The sequence below is a fragment of the Mobula hypostoma genome, chromosome 11, assembly GCF_963921235.1.
Source record: "Mobula hypostoma chromosome 11, sMobHyp1.1, whole genome shotgun sequence".
In the NCBI taxonomy this organism is placed as follows: domain Eukaryota; kingdom Metazoa; phylum Chordata; class Chondrichthyes; order Myliobatiformes; family Myliobatidae; genus Mobula; species Mobula hypostoma.
Genome location: NC_086107.1, coordinates 48398603 through 48412335, shown reverse-complemented (window position 1 = coordinate 48412335; position 13733 = coordinate 48398603). Strand labels below are relative to the sequence as shown.

Sequence of the window (13733 nt, the reverse complement as noted above, 5' to 3'; positions counted from 1 at the left end):
TAAGGGCAAAGGGTGGTGACACCAAATTTTGATTTGATTTAGTTTTCTACTGTTTACTGCCTTTATGGTAATTTTTAAATATTTAGAAACTTTTCATTTCGTTGTTTTTGAAAGCATCTTCACTTTACAGGTTTTTTTTACATGTGCCTAGGACTTTTGCATAGTCCTGTATCTTATGAAATTTTCTCTCCACCACAGGCCTCTGAACTCCAAACACCTCCCCAACCTATTCTATAACTCAGGTAGGTACTCGTCACAGGTTCATAGGGTCATAAATAATGTTGTTGGCACATTAGCCTTTATAAATCGAGGTACTGAGTACATGAGCTGGGATGTTATGTTGAAGTTGTATAAGATATTGAGGAGGACTAATTTGGAGCATTCTGTGTCATTCTGGTCACCTACCTACAGGAAATATATCAATACATTTGAAAGAGTGCAGAGAAACTTTACAAGGAATATGCTGGGATTCGTTCAAGGACCTGGGTTATAGGGAAAGGTTGAATAGGTTAGCACTTAATTTCAAGAAGTACAGGAGAATAAGGGAACATTTGATTGTGGTATACGAAATTATGAGAGGTATAGGTAGAATAAATATAAGCTGGCTTTTTCCACTGAGGTGAAGTGAGACTAGAACTAGATGTCATAGGTTCAGGGGGAAAAGGTAAAATATTTAAGGGGAACACGAGGAGGGTGGGGGAACTTCTTCACTTAGAGGGTGGTGAGTGGTGAATGCAATACTTAAGTGAAGTTTGCTTAAGTACATGGATGGGAGAGGCCTGGAGGTCTATGGTACAGTTGCAGGTCAATGAGACTAGGCAGAATAAATAGCTCACAGACATCCCACCCTGCAAAAACTCATTTCAGGGAGGTACCACCATCAATTTTCAGGGGACTCCTGGAACTTCCGGGAGAGGTGGGATGTCTGCAATAGAGTAGCTCCTTAGCAGCTAACCAGCTAGTTTAAATAACGTTAGCTATGCTAATGAACGAATGACACCTGTTAAACTCACCTCAACATGTCTTTTACAGTCTTAACCCACCATGGGCAAAAGAAAAGTCACTGTTGCAAACAGTGCAGTGAGCAACACTGGCATTGTTTCTGACCCCTATTAGGCAGGGGTACACTTTACTGTAGTCTGGGGTGACGTACATTTTATATTTTCTTTTTTTGGAACACTCTGCCACTCTGACTTTTTTTGGAACTCTCTCACTCTCTCTCTCTCTCGCACGCGTGCTCTCTCACTCGTGGTCGCTCTCACGCGCTTGCTTTCTCGCTCTTGCTCTCGCTCCTCGTGCCCTCTCTCGTGGTCGCTCTCACTCATGCTTGCTGTCTCGTGCTTGCTTTCTTGCTCTTGCTCTCTCTTGCTCACTTACGCTCGCAGTCTCGTGCTTGCTTTCTTGCTCTTGCGCTCGCTCTCTCTTGTGCGTTCTTTCACGCTCGCTCTCAAAAAAATCAATTTCCGGAACATTGTATATAATTTGCGGGCATCAGGGAGCCATTATTAATATGCAGGAGACTCCCGGAACTTCCAGGAGAGGTGGGATGTCTGAGTTTAGCATGTACTAGATGGGCCAAATGGTTTGCTTCTGTGTCGTAGTGCTCTATAATTCTATACTGTCACCGAAAAACTACATGTGTGTGGTGGAGCTTGCAAAAGAAAAGGGAGCATTGTCAAAGAACATCACTTGTGCAAAACTCATTGGATACTGATGCACAGCCAAATAAGTATTGCTGAGGGAGCACTTCCAGAGTAAACATTAACCTCCTTTAATCTGCCTATTGGGATCAGAATTCACTATCTCTACAGATTTAATGAGAATGTATTTACAAAATTTTGAGAGATTTCATTGGAGGAACACAACAGTAGAAACAAATTAACAACACAAGTTCATTACAAACATTGGCAAAGTCAATTCAAGAACCACAGTCTGATCCAAAGTAGTACCATTATATGAGAAAATCTGTGTAACAGCAAGGCCTCAAAACATTAATTCCTCACTCAAGACACCTTTGCTGGCTATTTTTCAAGAGGACGATATAAATCTTAAATATAAATAAAAAGTGTGGCATATATAAATTTCTTTAAAAGCCTTTTTACATATTCTTGACAAAAAGTTGGAAGAGAAGCATAAAATGGCATGAGTGCAGGAGAAGTTAGAAACTGACCAAAAAATGGTAACATAAGTATAGATGTTGGGTGGGGAGAATTATCAAGAGGATTGCTACTTATAAGGGTTCCTGCTGTTTCCAATTCATATCAAATTTGTGAACTACAACAATTCCAGCAAGGGGTCAAACTAGAGGCAACCAAGCACGGATAAAAAGTATTAGAAATTGTGTAAGTAGTAAACAACAGCAAAATTAAATGAATATGGTAAATGTGAAGTAATATGGTAAAAAAACAGCAACTGATTTAACAGCATATGCAACACACCTTCAGCTACTATGTAATAGCAAAGGAAGGCACAAGGTTATTTAAGGAATTGAGGGAAGTTCTTGGTATAGTAGCAGCAGATTCCTGTCACAGTAATCATCTAAGCATGAGACTACAAGGCATGTATACAACATGACATCATAATATTTAGGATGCTTTTATGTACTCAATTAAAGGTGAGTAAATACAAATTTCTGGATATACCCTGAAAATAGCAGACTAAATTAAGTTCCCAATATTATAACTGGATCTACGGCGTACATTTGGCCCATTATTTGTGTCAATTAAATTAACTTAATAGCTACTCCGATTCCCCCAATCTTTCCCCCAAGTCTAATGATTGTTTTCCCTTTGTTACAACTAAGCCCATTACCACTACAACTTAGAGCAAAATGTTTCCAAGTTGCAGCAAACTTATGTGTAAAAATAGCTTCAGCAGGCAATGGTTCTCTTTGTCAATGCTGTTAAACTTGTTCAACATTTCTGACATGGAAGCAAACTCTTCCCATTTTATTGAAACCCTTTATGATTTTCAATGTCTTCATTGTCTTTCCTTGACACTCCCTGCTCACGGGAGAACCCTACCTTTTCCAGTCCCTCCACAGAACTTATTTCCCTCATTCCTGATTCTTTCCTTTCTTCCTTTCTTATTCTTTTTATTGATTTAAAAGGAACGTAAATACAATCAAGGGGAGAATTACCTCATATATATCAATAGCAATACAAACCGAGATCAAGATAGACATTGTCAAAATCACACATATTGTTAAGCCAGTATAAAATATATAATTTAAAAAAATGAAAACAGCAATTCTCCTCTTATCAGTTCATGAAGAGGAAAGGAAAAACATTTTTAAATGGAGAGAAAAAAAACAACTACACTATTAAAAAAAGAAACAAAAAAAGGGACTGGGCAGTCTATTTTGAGGATACGACAAAAAAAAGAAAGAAAGACTTTCTGATCAAATCTAAAACTTATAAAAAGATTGGAAGAGTAATAAATCAAATTAAATGAAAATATTGGGTAAAAGATCGCCAGATTTGCTCAAATTTAAAGGGCATATCAAATGTCCGACTTCTTATTTTCTCTAAACTTAAACAGGACATAATGGAGGAGAGCCAATAAAAGACCTGATTCTTTCCTAAAAGGTCTCTTCTGTCACAACCTCCTTCCACTGGTGTGTTGCTCAGAAATTTAAAAAAAAACCTCTGGCTGAAGCCTTAAATTTTCTTGCTCTTCGGCTTCTGCACCCATAACAAAACAAAGGACCCCGCACACAAGGTGTTTACTGCCATCTCTATTTATCCTATTATCTACAAATATTTCGATACATTTGCTCCCTAACCTCCATGATTCACTACTCATTTTAAAATGTTAGTTTATAGATTTTAATTATTATTTTACAGTTTTCTTTATTTTTCAGAGCAAGGTGTATGCTCCATATTCCTTTATGTTTAACTTCATCTGTAATGCATCTGCTTACTTCTCCCTTATTTTATTTCTTCCAAAGTCTGTCATAATCCTTCAGTTTGTACAACAATTTTGTGTTTTACATTTCCTGCAATATACATTCAAGTTCAGGTAATAAATATATATCAGAGAGAGTTCTGGTCTAACGGCGATGATGGATAATTGCAGGCTTGGCTGCTCACTGGCTTACACCCTTTATCCAGCTGCAAATTCACACGGCCAGTATTGCCTTCCTGCCTCAGCCTTTAATTTTGTCAGCTACAGGATTCTTTGCTTAACATCTTCTGAAAATGTAGACATACAAGAAAACTTTCTTCTCCCCATTTACTTCACTGAAGAACTCAATGATGTTGGTTAAAACCAATTTACATTTTGTTAAACCTGTGCTGACTTTCATTTATTAGCCCATACATTGCCAGTTAATTTTGACTCATTATTTTTCTGAAGTTTCTCAACCAATAATCATTAACCAACTCCTCTTCCAACTCCCATCTGTAACTTCCATATCTCCAACATCACTCCCTTATCTAAGATGGATTGGAAAAATTTTAAAGCGTAACATTTTGAAATTAAATTCTATCAATAAGATATCATAAATTTATCCTGTCAAGTTCTATTATATCTATTTTTTTCTTTCAACCATCTAGAATTGATCAGCTTTTCTTCTATGGAAAACAAAGGGAATAACATGTTTTCGTGATTTATTCATGGCTAATTATTTCATGTCTTTTGAACAGTTGTCTAATAAATATAATTTGCCTGGATCACACTTTTTCAGATATTTACAGATTAGAAACTTTTTGAACGCTACTTTATCTACCTTTCCGATATCGCATCAAATTGAAGTTACAGAAAATATTTTAGGTTTAAACCCCTATCAGAAGAGTTTAATAGCAATTATTTATGAATCTGATTATGAAAATACATCTAGGTACATTTGATAAAATTAAGAATGAGTGGGAAAGAGAACTTCAAATATCTTTATCTGCAGAGAAATGGGAAAAAAATTCTTCAATTAGTCAATAGAAACATAGAAAATAGGTGCAGGAGTAGGCCATCTGGCCCTTCGAGCCTGCACCGCCATTCAGTATGATCATGGCTGATCATCCAACTCAGAACCCTGTACCTGCCTTCTCTCCATACCCCCTGATCCCTTTAGCCACAAGGGCCATATCTAACTCCCTCTTAAATATTGCCAATGAACTGGCCTCAACTGTTTCCTGTGGCACAGAATTCCACAGATTTACCGCTCTCTGTGTGAAGAAGTTTTTCCTAATCTCAGTCCTAAAAGGCTTCCCCTTTATCCTCAAGCTGTGACCCCTCATTCTGGACTTCCCCAACATCGGGAACAATCTTCCTGCATCTAGCCTGTCCAGTCCCTTTAGGATTTTATACGTTTCAATAAGATCCCCCCTCAATCTTCTAAATTCCAACGAGTATAATCCTAGTCGATCCAGTCTTTCATCATATGGAAGTCCTGCCATCCCAGGAATCAATCTGGTGAACCTTCTTTGTATTCCCTCTATTGCAAGAATGTCTTTCCTCAGATTAGGGGACCAAAACTGCACACAATACTCCAGGTGTGGTCTCACCAAGGCCTTGTACAACCGCAGTAGTACCTCCCTGCTCCTGTACTCGAATCCTCTTGCTATGAATGCCAGTATACCATTCGCCTTTTTCACCGCCTGCTGTACCTGCATGCCCACTTTCAATGACTGGTGTATAATGACACCCAGGTCTCGTTGCACCTCCCCTTTTCCTAATCGGCAACCATTCAGATAATAATCTGTTTTCCTTTTTTTGCCACCAAAGTGGATAACCTCACATTTATCCACATTAAGTTGCATCTGCCATGAATTTGCCCACTCACCTAACCTATCCAAGTCACCCTGCATCCTCTTAGCATCCTCCTCACAGCTAACACTGCCGCCCAGCTTCGTGTCATCCGCAAACTTGCATTTAATTCCCTCATCTAAGTCATTAATATATATTATAAACAACAGGGGTCCCAGCACTGAGTCTTGCAGTACCCCACTACTTCCTCAATATGTGCCAGACACACCTTGATACAATTTAAGGTGATTCATAGGGCTCATATGTCCAAGGATAAGTTAGCTCATTTTTATTGCCACATAAATCCTGTTTGTGATAGATGTAATTCTGAGATAGCTTCCTTGACACATATGTTCTGGTCTAGTCCTCTTCTAGCAAAACATTGAAAAGATATTTTTGATATTATTTCAGTAACTTGGTGTCACTTTCTGCGTATTGATTTTCAACCTCATCCTATTACTACAGTTCTTGGACGACCCGTGATAGACTCTAGTCGTTTATCCTTGGCAGCTTGTCGTCTAATTGCATTTGTTACATTAATAGCCAGAAGATCCCTTTTATTTAAATGGAAAGATTCTACTTCCCTCACTACTTTTCAATGGTTTTCCCAAATGATAGCATGCCTAAACTTGGAAAAAATTAGGAGTGGTGCTATGGATCCTTTGGTTAAATTTGAAAAAACTTGGTGGCCATTTATTCAATATTTTCATATGATGCAAGCTGACCCTTTCTAAATCCTTTGTAGTAATTTTTTGTTCATGTATAGAGGAGCAGAGTTAATGACAAAAAATAATTTTAGCCGATGTAATATGACAGCCCAAGCTTTGCTTCTTTTTTTTTAAGTTTACTTGTTTTTTTAGTTTGGGGGTTTCTTTTTTCCCCTCCTTATAAAATATCTTTTTCATGGTCAGTTACTACGAGATTGGGAGGTTAAACTATATTGGTTACTTGGAATCTGCGCTTGTACATGTTAACTGTTATTATTGTAATCCCGATCTCTATGCATCATAACTATTATGATGTTTATTAATCTTGAAACTTAATAAAAAGATTGAAAAAGAAAGAAAGAGAAATTATCCAATATCTTTCCTCTCCAAGTGTACCTTTTGTAATGTTGCAATCATTTCCTCCTTTACTGCCAAAATTGCAGCAGCCTCTTAGTGAAGATAATTCGATGTATACCATTAGTACCTCCACTGTTTGCACAAAATAATTTCCAGTGGTGCCCTGAAACTAAATACCTTTCCTTTATCAATCAATTCATGTGTTTGTATTTCCTTTTATGTTAGATATTATTTTGTTAAGCTTCTTCATTGTCTGTTATTGCTTTTTACAAATATAATTTTCACCCTAGTTCTCCACTCTATCATGTACCATTTATATAGCAGGTTTCCTTTGCCTTTTCCATTTTAACCTCCACAGAGTAAAAATTAGTTGAAGGTGAAAAATTGGTGTTGTAGTACGTTTAAATCATTTCAACTTCAATAGCATTGTGGCAAACACAAAATAATCTGCAGATGCTGGGGTCAAAGCAACACTCACAACACGCTGGAGGAACTCAGCAGGTCGGGCAGCATCCGTGGAAAAGATCGGTCGACGTTTCGGGCCGGAACTCTTTGTCAGGACGAAGGGTTCCGGCCCGAAACGTCGACCAATCTTTTCCACGGCTGCTGCCCGACCTGCTGAGTTCCTCCAGTGTGCTGTGAGAATAGCATTGTGGCACAGCCAGAAGAGCTGCTACCTCACAACTCCAACATCTGAAGTTTCATCCTGACCTCTGGTGTTCAGAGTGTGCAGTTTTCCCCCGGGTACTCCACTTTCCTCCCATATCTCAAACACATGCAGGCTGGTAAGCTAATTGACTAGTTCATTTTGCCCCAGATATAGAAGTGGGCATTGAAATGGCAGATGGAATTTAATTCAGACAAGTGCAACGTGCTGTTTATTAGTTATATCAGGACAGGACTTACTCAGTTAATGACAGGGCTCTGGAGAGTGTCAGAAAGCAGACTGAGCTGGGGTTAAATTATAGCTCCTGGAAGTGGAAGAGATGGTAAAGGTGGCATCTGGGACATCCTCCTTCATTTGTCAAGGAACTGAGTGCAATAGGTGGGATGTCATGTTACAACTGCACAAGATATTGGTGAGGTCATATTTGGAGTATTGTGTGCAGTTCTAGTCATCATGTCATCAAGTTGGGAAGAATGTAGAGAAGATTTATAGGGATGGTACAGGCACTGGAAAGCTTGAGTTATAGGGAGAGACTGGATAAGCAGTAGTTTTTAATTCTGGGACTGTATGAGGTAACCTTTTTTAGGTGCAGAAAAATTATGAGAGGTGTAGAGAGAGTGAACGGTCATTTTATTTCCTGCAGGGTAGTGGAGTCTAAAACTAGAGTGTATAGATTTAAGGTGAGAGGCATAAACTTTAAAGGGGAAATGAGGGGCAAGTTTGTTTTCCCCAGAAGGTGCATGGTATAAACTGCCAGAGGAAATTGTAAAGGTGGGAACAATTGCAACCTTTAAAAGGAATTTAGATAGGAACACAGAGGGGGAAAATTTCTGGAGATACAAGCCAAATGCGGGTAAACTGAACTGGTTCAGGTAGGCAACTAGATAAGCAAGACAAGCTGGATTGAAGGGCCTGTTTCTATTCTGTACTGCTCCATGTCTCTATGAATTAAAACGCCTTGGGTGGGGGCACTTGATGGGATCTGGGATAATAAAAATGGGATTTGTGAAAAACTGTAGTTGATAGTCAATATTTCCTTAAGCCCTGTGGGAAGTCAATGCAGGAATTGCAGGACAGCTAATGCTGTTCCGTTGTATAATAAAGACTCTAAGAATAAGCCAGGAAATTATAGGCTGGTGAACTTGACATCAGCAGTGGCTATGTTATTTCAAGGTGTTCTTTGGGACCAGATATCTAAGTATTTGGGTATACAGAGGCTGATTCGGGATAGTCAACATGGTTTTATGGGTGGTAGGTCATGTCTAACCAATCTTAAGAGTTTTGAGGTGGTTTCCAGGAAAGTTGATAAAGGCAAGGCAGTTGACTTTAGCAAGGCCTTTGACAAGGTCCCACATGGAAGGTCAGTCAACAAGGTTCAGTCACTTGGCATATAGTAAATTCGATTAAGCTTTGACTTTGCGGAAGAAGCCAGGGAGTGGTAGTAGACATTTACCTCTCTGACTGGAGACCTATGACCAGTGGTGTGTCACAGGCTTGGTCCATTTTTGTCATCTATATCAACAATTTGGATGATAATGTGGTAAGCTGGATCAGCAAATTTGCCGATGACACCAAGATTGGGAGCGTAGTGGACAATCAGGAAGACTATCAAAGCGTGCACTGGGATCTGGAGCAGATGGAATTTAATGCAGTCAAGTGCGAGGTGTTGCACTTTGTAGGACAAACCACGGTAGGAATTAGTCAGTGAGCAGTAGGGCACTCAGGAGAGTGGCAGAACAGAGAGATCTGGAATGCAGTCCATAATTCCTTGAAAGTGGCATCACAGGTAGATTAAAGTCATAAAGAAAGCTTTTAGCACATTGGCCTTCATAAATCAAAGCACTGAATACAGGAGTTGGGGTGTTATGTTGAAGTTGTATATAACGTTCGTGAGGCCAAATTTTGGAGTATCATGTGCAGTTTTTGGTCAACTACCTAGAAGAAAAGTGTTACTAAGATGGAAAGATTGCAGAGAGAATTTATGAGGATGTTGCCAGGACTTGAGGACCTGAGTTATGGGGAAAGGTTGAATAGATTAGGACTTCACTCCCTAGAGCATAGAGGAATGAGGGGAGATTTGATAGAGGTATACTATTCAGGATTTTGTATAGGCAGGCTTTTTCCACTGAGGATGGGTGAGAATAGAATTAGCAGTTCAGGATGAAAGGTGAAGTATTTAAGGGAAACTTCTTCATTCAGAAGCTGGTGAGAATATGGAAGAAGCTGCCAGCAGAAGTAGTGCATACAGGTTTGATTTAAACATTTAAGAGAAACTTGAATAGGTACGTGGATGGGAGGGCTATGGATCGCTATGGTCCAGGTGCAGGTTGATGGGACCAGGATAGTTCAGCTTTGACTAGATGGGCCAAAGAGCCTGTTTCTACACTGTAGAGTTCTTTGACTTCATAACATGATTAGTGTGATTGTGGTCGTGTCCACCTGTATTTACATTTACAGCCTATCTTCTGTTAAATGATACAAATCCAGTATCTGTGCAAAGCAAAGGCTCCCAGTTTCCTTCCAAACCAATAGTATGTGGGAGAGAATACGAACCTGTACCACGATCTGAGCGAGTAATGCAGAACGGTAAACAGTCACGGATCTGAAATATTTGTAGAAGGTGCTTAGCTATCATTCCTGAAAAGGAAGAAGCACAGAAGTAAATAATTGTGTTTGTGATCATTATTTATACTTTGTACTTTAAATTGAGTCACATTCATTATGAACCCCAAACCATAGTTGTGTTGTAAGTTTAACCAGATTTAGATTCACCTTCTGGTGTGGTGGGAGGTGGAGAAGATGTCTCTACTTTTTGCTGTGGTTAACACCGTAACTAGGCTCAGAACGAGTGCCTGAGTGTGAGCTTGCATAATTAGAAGACGTGCCACAGATCCAAATCAGAAACGTACTCTGCTGGTAAATAATATTCTACATTCATAGCATGGTCACTAGGAGCCACTGTAGGGGGGGAGCTTTGAGTTGCTTATTTCTGAATCTTGGCATGTTGAGCAGGGAGATAGCATTGGGAACAAGAGGGGGAAAAGGAGAGTGAAAGAAAATATTGCCTGCAAATTGGTTCATACCTCCACTGGACTTTTAACAAGGATCAGAGCAGACAAAAGGAATACAGATCATAAAAATATTTGCTCAGCAAAAGCAAGTTGCTTCATTGTGCTCTTCTTAATTCCATTTGTTTACAATGCAGTAATGTAGAACATTATGGCACACACAGAAATGGACCATTCTCAACATAATGGTATTATTTTTATTTATTTAGAGACAAGGCCCTTCCGGCCCTTAGAGACCTGCGCCGCCAGCAAACCCTGATTTAACCCTAGCCTGACCACAGGACAATTTATAATGACCAATTAACCTACTAACCAGGACATCTTTGCACTGTGGGAGGGAACTGGAGCACCCAGAGGAAACCCACACATTCCACAGGGAGGATGTATAAACCACTTACAGAGGAGGCTGGGATTGAACTCTGAATTCTGACGTCCTGAGCTGTAATAGCGTCACACTAACCACTACACCAGGGGGAATAATACCTGTCATTAAGTACCACATCAACAATATACTTTAAAGTTAACAACATGCTGGAAACACTTAACAGCAAAGGTAGAATCTGTGAGAAGAGAATCAAGCACTAACATTTGAGAATAATGACCTTTCATTGGAATTAGTCAAATCATCCAGTTGTTGACGTCGAACATTAACTGCTTCGCTTTCCACAGCCTGACCTGCCGAGTACTTCCAACATTTTCTGCTTTGATTTGGTTTTCCAAAAGGTTTTTTAATTTGCATAACACAAAGACATCTTGTAAGCTTCAACACACGAAATTCTGCAGATGCTGGAAATCCAAAGCAACGCACACAAAATGCTGGAAAAACTCAGGCCAGGTAGCATCTATGGAAACGAACAAACAGTCAACATTTCAGGCTGAGGCATCCTTCAGGACGGAAAGGAAGAGGGGAGACACCAGTACAAAAAGGTGGGGGCAGAGGAAGGAACACAACTTGAAGTTGATAGGTGAAGCCAGGTGACTGGGATAGGATAGCAGAGTGATCCATAGGAGAAAGGGAAGGAGGAGAGGATTCAGGAAATGGTGACTGTCAGGTGAGATGAGGTAAGGAGAGTGGGGAATAGAAGAGGGGAGGGAAGAGGAGATGCAAGAACTGAGCAAATGGAACAGCATTTTTACAGGAGACAGGGTGGGAAGAGGTACATTCCGGATAGCCGTGTGAATCAGTAGGCTTATAAGAGATGCCATTTTCCAGAAACGGACCAAGTGAATTTAAGGGCAAAGTGGAAGTCGGAGACCAATCAGTCATCAATATAGTGAAGGAAGAGTTGGGGAGCATAACCGGCGAGGTCTTAGAACATGGATTGTTCTACGTTGCCAACAAAAAGGCAGGCATAGCTGAGCCCCTACCAGTAGCCATGGCATCTTGCCACAGATAAAGATTGATACACAACAGATACAGTGAGAAAATTTCGCATAAGGATACTTATTATAAGCAACGAAATACTGTTATATTGTTACATTGAATGGATTAATTATCATGAAATTGTCATGCATCATTGAAAAATCACAGCAATTGTTAACACAGTGTATTTATACCCTTATAAGATGCATTAGATGTGTCTGCCAATCTAACAACAGTCAGATTTTCTTGTTACCATGTTCTCCTTGAGAGTTTGCCATGTGGAAGTGGCAGTCGTGTTTCCTGTAAATCAAGTGACTACACCTCCGAAGTATCTAATTGGCTGTAAAGGCCTGGGATGTCCTGAAAGGGACAGCACAAGTGAAACATACAACTCAGGTGATACATACCTCCAGTACCTCATGAAGTGATTACTGAGGGTACGTTCATGGTCTTCTGCTTCTGTAAGCCATCCACTTCGAAGGTTCGAAGTGCTGTGTGTTCAGAGATGCTTTTTGGCAGACCACTGTTGTAACACATGGTTATCTGAAACACTGCCACTTTCCTGTCAGAATGAACCAGTCTGGCCATTCTCCTCTGACTTCTTTCATTAACAAGATGTTTTTGCCCACAGAACTGCTATTTATTGATTTGATATCTTATGATCTTACTGGATTTTCTTTTGTTTCACACACCATTCTCTGTAAACTCTACAGACTGTTGTGCATGAAACTCATAAAAAGATCAAAAGTGGAAATCTGATTCGTATTTAAGTATGGATCGTTGGAATAATGAAATGGCTAGTTCTATTCCACTTGAAAAAATTACTTATAATTTAAGAGATAATTATCTAACATTCTTGAATATTTGGCACCCTTATTTACAAAAGATAGGATGTCATATTTAAGTGCTCCGACAAAGAATTTGGTTACTTGGGGAAAATAACGAATAATTATACCAAATTTATTTTGAATCCCATGGAGCATGTGAAAACCTTCCAATACCCAGGCGGCTCTTCTTTTTTTTTCTCTTTCTTTCTTTTAGGTAGACTACATATATGGGGGGGGAGGGTTAAGGGGAGGGGGGTGGGTAGATTTTATCTTTTCATGTATTCTTTTTGAAAATTCAATAAAAATTATATTAAAAAAAGATCAAAAGTTTCTGAGGTCCTCAAACGACCCCTTTGGCAACCGCAATCATTCCATGGTCAAAGTCACCTAGATTACATTTCATCTCCACAATGATGTTTAGTTTGAACAAAAATTAAACCTTCTGACCATGTCTGCATGCTTTTATGCACTGAATTGCTGCTACAAGCTTGGCTGATTAGATATTTGCATTATCGAGCAGGTGTACAAGGGTACTTAATAAAATGGTCACTAAGTGTAGATGTGAGCCATTTTCTGTTAATGTTCCAAGTATATAAAATTTGTAACATGAAAATTATATACCTCGGGACATAAATTCTGATCGGCAGTAGTATTTTGTCTGGATAATATGGATGCCACTTGGGGATTATAACATTATCCATTTTACACTTCATCTCCCACTGAAATCAGATTACACACCATGAAGAGGCGGTGCTGATATATGTACATTGAATGACCACAGGAATTGGGTAGAGCATGGATTTGATCAGCTGAGACCTAATTGCTGCCAACTCTGCCACTCTGTTGCTTAATGTTACAGCTAACATCTCCTGTGTTTTTATTATAAAGCACACATTCAACCACTGGGAGGATTCCCTCCAATAAAGGGAACCTTTAACTACAAAAGACAGTGGCTGGAATTTTCCGACCATTTGTTGCTTTCCATCAATTTTGCATTTCTAC

The 13733-nt window shown here is 39.3% G+C and overlaps 1 protein-coding gene across 4 annotated transcripts in view; it reads right to left on the bottom strand.

The window, feature by feature from the left end:
- LOC134354279 (uncharacterized) overlaps positions 1 to 13733 on the bottom strand; it is a 68329-nt gene that overhangs the window by 24290 nt on the left and 30306 nt on the right. For all 4 annotated transcript variants that reach the window (XM_063063193.1, XM_063063194.1, XM_063063192.1 and 1 more), the window contains exon 3: positions 10027 to 10110. In XM_063063193.1, coding sequence (XP_062919263.1) covers positions 10027 to 10110 — 84 coding nt within the window. The remainder of the gene's footprint in view (positions 1 to 10026; positions 10111 to 13733) is intronic.